This window comes from Lates calcarifer, linkage group LG20 (assembly GCF_001640805.2).
Source record: "Lates calcarifer isolate ASB-BC8 linkage group LG20, TLL_Latcal_v3, whole genome shotgun sequence".
NCBI classification, from domain to species: Eukaryota; Metazoa; Chordata; class Actinopteri; family Centropomidae; genus Lates; species Lates calcarifer.
Window position 1 is genome coordinate 6,677,185 of NC_066852.1, and position 10,633 is coordinate 6,687,817.

At 38.7% G+C, this 10,633-nt stretch overlaps 1 protein-coding gene across 1 annotated transcript; it reads right to left on the reverse strand.

Moving 5' to 3' along the window:
- igsf5a (immunoglobulin superfamily, member 5a) lies at positions 1 to 9,459 on the reverse strand. The gene is made up of 9 exons (XM_018692409.2): positions 9,348 to 9,459; positions 8,382 to 8,460; positions 6,454 to 6,765; positions 3,954 to 4,244; positions 2,540 to 2,659; positions 2,177 to 2,201; positions 1,986 to 2,077; positions 1,766 to 1,827; positions 1 to 796 (listed from the first exon to the last, which is right to left on the reverse strand). The coding sequence occupies exons 2-9, from the start codon at positions 8,446 to 8,448 to the stop codon at positions 689 to 691; spliced, it is 1,077 nt and encodes a 358-aa protein (XP_018547925.1). The 5' UTR covers positions 8,449 to 8,460; positions 9,348 to 9,459; the 3' UTR covers positions 1 to 688.
- Positions 9,460 to 10,633: the final 1,174 nt, after the last annotated feature.

Sequence of the window (10,633 nt, forward strand, 5' to 3'; positions counted from 1 at the left end):
GTTTAATGGCTTCTATTTACATATTTATACATGTGTAAGCAGACATACTGTTCAAGAATGTAATAAATTACAGATCTTTTATCACTGGATAACAGTTCATTCAAGTGGAATTTTTCATGGTGACTATTTCAAACACACACATTTCATGTTGTACGAGACACTGGAAAAATAAGCTGCAGATCAGAGAACAGTCAGTTAAGTGTTACAAGTGTTACAGTATGACATTTGAAGACACAGATGTAGGAGAACAAAGGAAGTCTAAGATCTAAGATATGGTTTAGTATAAACCAGATAAATGGTAGTTGAAAGAATCTATAGCCTCAGCCCTGTTAGTCCACCATGTGAGAACAAACAAAGGAGTCTGGTACTGCCCCAAATGCTGCTCCAGTTGTTTCTAGTTCATTTGTTCATTGTGCTCATTTGGCCTGTCATGGTTCTGCTACTGTAAATACATCTTAACTGAAGCACTTTCAGAGGTTTATATTATGCTGATACAACTTTATACAAGCAGAAAATAACATAGATATTGGTGGTCTCCTCTGCCGCCAGCCACAACATATAACTACAATACATCAGTCTTATGTCTGGGCAGATTCAGTCCTTCTTCCCACCTTTCTCCAATCTTTAGAGCCCAAGGCGGTCAGGTCTCAGGGTACTATGTAAGTCTTTTATGGTCCTCTCTCTGTACTTACACAATGGTAACATGTCTGTGTTTCTTGAAACCTGATTCATCCAAAGTGTTGTAGGCACTATTGTAGCCATTTCCTGCCTGACTACTGTTGACAACATCAGGCATCTAAAAAACAAAAACAAAACAAATCCGACATTGATAATGTGTCTAATTTGCTTCTCAAAATAGCTAAGATCTGCAGTTAGAACAGTGTAGACTCATACTTCACCAGCTCCTTCTCCGTGCTATTTCAAAACAAAGTTTATATAACACATAAAAAATGTAATGCCGGTATATTGCTCAACTGAAAAAGCAATCAGCTTGGAATTACCAGGCTGTAATTGTGGCCTTGAATAAGATATTTGTTTATGAGCTGCTTCGTTCATTACTTGAACATTAGTTGAATGATCAAGCAATGAATTATCCACATGTAGCATGCCTGATAAATAACACATTAAATGATTAGATCTTCATAGTTAAATATGATAAATTCACATAGTGTACACATAGTATTTCTTTATTTCATCTGCAGGAGCCATGCAAAGTGATCGATATACAATACATCACCGCTTCTCAGGCACATAGAAACATCTAGCATGAGCTTAGAGGAATGATAACATTTTGATTTAAGTGTGTCTGACTTTGAACACTGTATGCCAACTGTGTGTAGTGTTCTTTCAAAACTCTATTACCATTTAGGATTGTGTATGGTGTATGGCAGTATGTGTGCAGTGTGCAGGCTGCACATGTTAGGTTTTCCATAATTGTGCATGGTAAATGATTTAGAGTCCAACCCTATTGTTATTATATAAAGAGACTGTTTCAAATAACAAATAAAAAATGTTGTAGTCATGCTTGTATTTGTATGAAGGGGATAAACTTTATCTTTCATTTCTTATATTTCCAAGACCCTCTGAAGTATCATTAATATTGTACTTAGGTCCTGCCTTTGACTTAAACCCCTAACATCTCAAAATACAGTCAGTGCAACTTGTTCCACCATTAGTAAGACAAAATGTAAAACAAATGTATACAGTCCCTGAGCCAGACAGGAACAGAAGAGGGAACAACAACAGAACAACACCACAACTCTACCTCAAAACTGGAGCCATTTCTTTGGCAAAAGCCACTGTCAGTCAGTTCACTGGGAGCGACACCTGTGGACAGAGAAGAGACTCGAGTTTGGACTTTATTTTGTCATAAGTAGATAATGGCTGTGTATAACACAGTAGCATGAAGTGATAAAGTGTCAATATGTTGAAGACTTTTATTTAAAGCTTGTGTGAGTTTGTGTACTTGTGCCTATTGGTCTTACTTGTTTGACCCTCTGGTATATATCCTGCATTCACATGACCTTGTCTCTGGCCTCCTGCATTGACACCACTCTGGCTCTGTGTCCTCACTCTCCTGTTGCACACATATCCAAACAACAACACAGCATTTTACTGTATGTAGAAACATGCAGAGGTTAAGGTGGAATATTTCATATTTCTGGTGGCTTCTCACCTCATTTCATCCTGGTAGTTGAGTTCTGGAGGAAATTGTGAAATAACAAATTACTTGATAATTTAGCAAATAAATACATACATGAGACTAAGCTATACATAACTGTTTACTGAGGGCTATTTGTCAGTGGTTTGATTTTAGTGCTTATAAATAATGTCAGGATAAATGATAAATTAATCTCAAAAGCCATTACTATAATAATTATAGAACGAGAAGCCCAGCTGTTTCAGTTTGCAAAGATTTATAATGTTTAAGAAAGAACCAGAGAGTTACTTTCTGCCCACAGACAAACTTACCACCATGATATCTGTGACTTTGAACATAGTGTAAGTTGTATCAGAGCTGATATAATGGGGGCCTTACGTTTTTCTTTCCTGCGTTTGTAACAGAAGATGATTCCGAGGATGAGCAAAACCAGCAGAGCAAAACCTCCAAAAGACACGACCACAGCTATCAGCACAGTCCAGTCAGTAGGCTTGGGAACTGTTGCAGGAGGAAAGACCACAATTAAGAGTGGGAGAGTCAAAAACCTTAGTGATTAAGATGTAAAAAAAAAAAAAAAAAACGAGGAGAGGCACAATATTCCCATTAAAACACAGTGCATATATAAAAGCTGGTGATGCAATTAAATTTTTATTTTTTGTATTTGCTCAATTAAATTTTCTTTATGGGTGGCATGGTGGTGCAGTGGTTAGCACTGTTGCCTCACAGCAAGAAGATTCTGGGTTTGAGCCCTGGTTTGCCTGGGGCTTTTCTGTGTGGAGTTTCCCTGGACCAGTGCGAGTTCTCTCCGGGTACTTCACAGTCCAGAGACATGTACCGGTACATTAGGTTAATTGATAATTCTAAATTGCCTGTAGGTGTGAATGTGAGTGTGAATGGTTGTTTGTCTATATGTGTTGGCCCTGTGATGGACTGGGGATCCATACAGGGTGCACCGGGCCTCTTGCCTAATGACAGATGGGATAGGCTGCAGCGCCCCCTCAACCCTTAACAGATAAGTGGTATAGATAATTGATGAAATTTTGTTTGTATGTGAAATTTTTGGAAATGGATCCTAATACGATCAACAACAAAAGATGCTGATCACAGTTTAATGTCATGTATCTCACATATTAAACCATCTGAGGTTTCAGTCACACAGTTGATGGTGGTGTCTCAGACCCACTGTAACTCCTTACACTGACACTATATGTCTCCCATTCAGGTTGTGTCCAGATGAAACACAACATATCTCTCACAAACAACTGTTTTTTCCTCCCCTACAAACTGTAGACTGCTGCTGGACTCTTACCTTCTGTCAGAGGTGTCAGTTTCAGTGTCTGTGTATTACAGTATGATCCATGCTATCTGTGTGCACGTCCTGGTTTAAACCTTACACTTGCTGTACATCATATGAATGGGTTTTCATGCAATTTTTTATCAGATTATTCTGCAGGTTGGCTGGTCATATGTTAATGTTAAGTGTAAAGAATGTCTATTTGTGAATTCTCGGATATTGAGACAGTAATATTTGTTAGTTAAAGCCACTACATGTGTGATGGGTGGTGCCTATCATTGGTCCTATATGGAGGTTTGATGGGTGTTTGGTGTGGCCACTTGTGACAAATAAATTCAAATTCTAAAAGAGAGTCAAGTACTTCCAATATAGCCTAAAAATGATATAACTTTTATACTAATCGAACGGTTGTTCTTCTTTTTCAAACTGAGACAGAGAGGCCTCGAAGAGACTGTTTGCCAGTCACCGTATATAAAAAGCTGTGGAAGACTTTCTTACCAACCACCAAGAGGACAGAGCTGGATTGTGGGTTTGGTAGTGTTGGCACAGTTGCCAAACACTCCACTGTGGTGTTGTGGACTGCCTGGAACTTGAAGACACTGGAAGAGTTAAAGGTATCCCCATCCGTCATACTAGTGGTGTTGTACAGACTGCTGTTTACATCTTGACCACTCAGGGTCCAGCTTACAGTTGGTTCAGGGAACCAACCAGTTGTTAGACACTGGAACTCCACCTGCTGGTCCTGTGCCACGGTCACATTCCCTCCCACGATGTTGACTGTACCGCTCTCTGAGAAACCAAGACACGGACAATGGGGAGGTTGAGTCAGGAGTACTGCATGTTGTTAGACTTCTGACTCAGTGGTGAGCCCATTTTTTTTTCCAACTGGCAGGTCTATACATACACACACACACACACACACACACACACACACACATATATATATATATATATATATATATATATATATATATATATATATAATATTACATATTTTCTTGTCCTTATCCTTTAACACACTATACTCAAAGAATGAATCCCTTTTTACACATGTGCAATACGTACAAAGTACATTGGATCTTACAGTTACCAGTACTAAAGATGGGGTGCAGGGAGCTGTAGTTGCAAAAGATGTTGGTGAGGGTATCAGCTGAGTGTTCAATGAGAAATACAAATACACCTGCGTGACTAGAATTGGGTAATTCTGGTCAGCTGATGGCCACACAGCTGATGAGTGAGGCAGTGATGGTGAAACATGAATAAAGCAGCTGGTGCCAATCACCTAATGTGAGCTCGACCTTGGTGCCCTGCCTGACCTGAAACAACACTCTTCTCACCATAGATAATGCTATTCATCAAAAAGTGCATACTGTATGTTAGAGTGGATGTATTTATATGGAGAGGGAACCAATGGAACAATTGCACAAAATCTGTATTCTTATAATATGAGACTTTCTGTAGTTTGCTGTTGAACTGTGTTTGTTATTGAACTGTCAGTGTTCTCATTAATACCCCCTTGCATTAAAGCAATCAATGTGCTCAACTGGCAGGTCTATTAAGTAGATTTATTAGCTTTAGCTGCAGGCTTTGCTACATGCAATGAGAATATGTCTGTAATCATGGAGGTCCCAATCAGCAGCATGAGATAGAGCTCCAACATCCTCACAATCAATATCCCTCCACAGCCAAGGACCGGAGCCCAGATGTGTCACAGTGAGATTACCTGCAGAATACTTTCAGGTTTATCTGTGCATAGAGGGAAGCAGGCATATATGGAGTGTTTCCCTAGATTTACTTTATAGTGTTGTGTAAGTGCTTGGTTTGAAGCTGGTAGATGAAACTGCCTTACAGAGACAGCTATTTATCGTGAATGTGCACCCTGTTCCCCTTCTGTCTGAAGTTTAATCCAGAGATCGAGGCCAAAGCTACTGATGAATGGAGGTCAGAGTAGGGCTGACATGGGGAAGTGTTGCTTCTGGTGGCAACAGTGAAATATTTCTTTGCTCTGTTTCAGGGGGAGTAACTGAACAAAATATTTGTGTCAGAGACTTTCTCTCAGGCCCCACATCTCCATCTGATGTCAAAACATGTCCCACTTCTCCAACATTTATAAGCCAGTGTTTGCAAAACAATAAGCATCCCTGTAGTCACAGATTACATATTCATGACTCTACAACATGCTGTTAACTACTGCAACACATATCTATAGTCATATCTACCTCACAATATCAAAACGATATTTAAACCAGTCTCATCACAGAGGAATTTGTTTTATTTTGTTCACCTGTATGTCTGCTTGAATCCCACTTGTCTGATACAGGGTCTTAAAGTCATATTAAACTGTCCTCACCCTCTTACAAATTAACTTCCCGTTAGAAAAGCAATTACAGTGACTCTCTTTCCCCTTGAACAAAAAGTCATTACACTCAGACAGTCTGACCACATGGATAAGCTGGAGGTTTTTCAATGCACCCACACCCAAATAAGCCCTAAGAAAGTGTGTCCCTCATATTTCCACTTCTTGTGGAGATAAAAAAAATAAAAATAAATCATTGTAAGTTAACTGGGATGAACATCGCCTCTCTAACACTGTTCTCTTGTGAAGACGATGAGGAGATAATGAGCCCTACACTGGCTGTCTAGCATTGTGCTACCAGTAATGGATGACAGGCAAGCAGGTTGAATGTCTGTTCTTATATATTGCTCCTATTGTGATCAGATAGTCTTGCCAGAGGTTGCACAGTGGACAGATAAAAGGAGCACACTGCTGCCCTCCACAGTACATCACAGTCACTACCAGTTACCAGCTACACTGAGGGATTTTTTATAGTGTAAATGTAGAATGTTTTTTTAATAGTGAAATGTCTGGGTGAGGACAGTGTGCATACATCTCAGCATCAGTGGGCTCCTGCCCTCAATGCACAGTGAGGTCGAGAAAACTGTCTCTCAAAATACTAAGCATATATAAGTGCAGCCTGATAGATGCGTATAACCTTACCTTGAACATAAAGATGTGCAATCTTTGATCCATACTCCCCCTGCACAAAGCAGATGACTTCCCCAGACTGCTGACGGGTGACATTATGGATGGTGAATTCCACACAGCTGGTGTCACCACCAGGGCAGAATCTGGCAGAATACTGTCCTGATGAGGTTATGTTACCACCTGATAGGACAGTGAGAACCAGAAGTTTCCCGACTGTCCAAGTCATGACGTTCCATTTTCCCTCCACGGTGGCACTGAATTGCACCTTAGAGCCTTGTAGCACTGTTGTACTCCGCGGCTCCAGCAGGAAATTTTGCGACACCGCTGAACATACAGAGATGATATGTGAGATGAGCTATACAGTTTATCACAGTAAAAACCAATAAAATCATTCTTTGGTTCTTGTTACTATAGTTTGTTTTAGTGCTGAGTGGATGTGCTGTCGCATCCGTCATCTTTGTTATCTTGCTGTGCAACAACATAGAGTGATTTGGTTTTAGATGCACATTTTACTTTACTTAACATACTGAGTTGCTGTCATCTGTGTTGTGATGCCATGATTGGATATTGCTTTTTAAACTGACCTACACCCCCATTCAGTGACTGAAGTACATTTTAAATTTTAGGGTTGCAGTAAAATTCAGATGCACAGGAATCATAAAAAACAAAAAAGTTTGCTGTGAGTAATACATGTATAGTAGGCCCCACAAAACACATAATCAGAATTATTATTGCCTCTTTTAATTCTTGGCAAGTAATAGAAGGAATAAGAAAAAGAAAATTGATCATTTAATATTATCTTACAGTGAGTTATAAAATATAAGCTGTTTTTATGCTCTGACCTCACTTCAAACTCAACCAATTTGCAAGGAAAATTTGATATTCAGATATGTTATAGACTAAATACACATAGTTAGACATACAGTACATATACAGTTACTGAATTTGTTTAAAAATGCTCAGTTGATAGTAAAAATAATTTTTAGAGTAGCCCAAGCTGAAGTTCAGTGGGCCAATTGGGATTTTAGTTTGTGATATGATGTACATGGCAAGTGTTCACATCACTGCTGAAATGAAGCAATAAAATCAGAGAACCCTGCACTGGAAGTCCACTGACTTGGACAGGCCTGCATATTATGGAGGACCATAACACTGCATACTTGAGACATGTTTGAGTTTGTTCAAGGTATGCAAATATTACAAAGGGCATTGGTTTTGTTTTGTTGACTTTTAACAAGACTGAAACTCAAACACAACATTCATCTGGAGTGGTCCTTCTCATGTCAAGCTTTATAGCTCCGGTTAAGTTTGTGAATGTTTCTTACTGTTGCTGTGTTTGAGCAGAGAAGAATGAAAGCAATCACAATCATGTGTGGAATGAGCAAGGCTGTTTACATTTTGATGGAAATGACTTTGTTTGGTTTGGTTCAGCTTTTTTGCTCAAGACAGCACCAAGGGTAATGATTGATAATAACAAGAGTACGAGAAAAACCTGTCTGACCTGATAGGTGCAGAGAAAGTATTACTTTAGAAGTAACTGACCTGATGATGAGGAGCGCCAGCCCACACATCTGACTTGATTTGCAAATAAATATTACATTTTAAAATCACTCCACATGTCAGATAAGTTTTAGTGGACAACAAAAGTGGGAAGTAAATGTCCAGTGCAGGTAAGACTCTTTCAGGTTATACTGCTGTAGTCACATTTGTAATTAATCATTTAGACCCCAAAACATGGGAAAATAAGTCTAAAATAGCAGAGTTATCCTTTAAGCAGTCTGCAAATTTAGAATTAAATATAAACATTTAATTGCCATAATTATTATGTAGGCAGTGAGTATTGGAAAACAAATTGCACAAATTGGAAGAAGCCAGACAAATATTATCAAGCAGAGTGTTTATACACACTATATAGAGTTATTTGAAAAATAAATTCTGACCTCCAGTTGCACACAGTAATAAACAGATGTGGAAGAGGTTGGGCCATGATTTCCAGGTAGCAGTCATGTTGGTGTTGTCCTGAAAGATGAAGGCGATGCAACTGAAAGAATATGCAACAAATCCACTGTCCTCTAAAATGTTCAGAGGAGGCACTGGTGCATTTGGTCTCTAAAGTGAAAATAACTCCAAAAACAAAAGTCACATATTTACATGCTCATATGTAGGCTTGAATTAGTGAAAAACTGGAGAAGGACAGTCAGTGGGCATTTGATGTTGACTGTACTGTCCATGAAAGTGACCTGCAGCTTCACTTCACTTTCCTTTTCCACATACTGACTGAAATGTATTTGAATACCGGTTTGAAACTTACGACAGTTTCTCAGCAGCACACCAGCAATTGGTTGAAGAATGTTAGGCCCAATTAAATTCCCAGCTTCTCAGGGTGGTGTAATTATTCCAAGAAATAAGCGACACTCTTGGTATGTAGTGATATGATTTTTGATCTGCTTACAGGCAGGTTGGTGTAAACACACCAAAGTGTGTGTCAGCTAAAATGATTATATCAGAAACTAAGAAATATTTTTAACATTGAAAGGGTTCAAAATCTACAAGTTTGTCTCATATCTCTTCATTAACAAAGGCAAATTAACCGATCAAAGGTTTTCATCATTCTGTCGCTCAATCATACAAAATTAATGTATCACATTATTAGGAGAATCTAGTCTTATCCATCATCTAGTTTTATCCATTCTATTACTACACTACACACCTACTTACTGTTACTTCCTCACTGCAGAACCAAACTGTTTATGTACATACTGGCTTTACGCTTTTATAGGTTTTCTATACTTTCCTGGTGTTATCAAAACACTTAACTCTTTTAAATCATCTCCATCGATCAAATCTCTGCATTGGTACCTAAATAATCCTCAGAATTAACAGCATCTTTACTTAAACAAACTTACTGCGTGATAGGTCCCACTGCCGTGTGTGAAATGGATCAAAGCTTAATTTCCTGAAACAGCAGGTGAGCAGCAGGGCTCCGCCTGTGGCTGTGAAACCCTCACAGGGAGCAAGGTTCAAGTCATTATCTACGCTTTATACCTGTCAGTGAATTATAGTCTCAAACAGCTGCTTGGCTGTGGGTGTAAGGCTGAGGTTTTCACCTGCGGGTGGAACAGACAGGTGAGGTGGTTATGTCTTATCAGAAGTATATTGCTTGTGAGTCAGCCAGAGAGGTCAAAACTAAAATGAGTCAGCCAGGGTGAGTCTGTTTTAAAAGAGAAACTAACAACAGAAAAAGAACAGAATATGCTTCTTAAAGGCCTTGTACTGGTGATGATACATACCTCAGTGCATTGATCAGGTTTTAACAGTATTTGAATCGTACTCTGATGACAGTTGGTGGGTTGTTTGGTTACAGTCAAATCTGATCAAACCACACCCTCACAGTCCTGATGAAGCAGATTAACTGAGTTTTAAACAGTGTTAGAAGTCCACCGCTAGCCCTTCACTTTTCTAATATCATAATCAAGTCAAAATTTCAGTTCATCCAATACAGTTTTTTTTTTGTTTGTTTGTTTTGTTTTGTTTTTTTGTTTTGGTTGTTATTTGTTTTTTGTTTTTGTTCTTTGACCAAATACCTGCAAAAGTACTTAAAAGAACCCGGTGGATTTTATTTATGCCAGTAGTGGTGTGGAGCAATGTTTCTATAAGTTTTATAAGTTTTATTTGTATTGTGTATGAAAATCAGCTTGCACATGAATGAACCTATCAATGACAACACTAGAGACACTCTTTGTGATTTAATGCTGTACTGCTGACTGACAATTGTAAACAGTTCAGGATTTAAATATATTTCCACATAGCCATTAGACCTAGTGGGTACACACACTGTGTTTCCATAGACACTAAATGTGAACATAGTTTTTGTTTGTTCACAAGAAAACTTACAGTGAAGTTAAGCAAAAACACTATCAGACAGTGGTTCCTGTTATTCACCCTGGCAGTGGAGTTACAAATTGCTGTTACATACATAGCTTCACCTCCACCACCTGCAACATTAAATTGCTGCTCATTTATTAATGTAACCATGATAGACAATTCATTCAACCAGTGCACTGTTGTCCAGTATGGCTATACACATAAGTGCACTGGAATCATGTTCATGAAGGTGTATTAACACTGACTTAAGCTTCTTGACACTAAGTAGTTCTTCACAAAAAGTAGTTAAGCTCCTGGCCTATGAGCT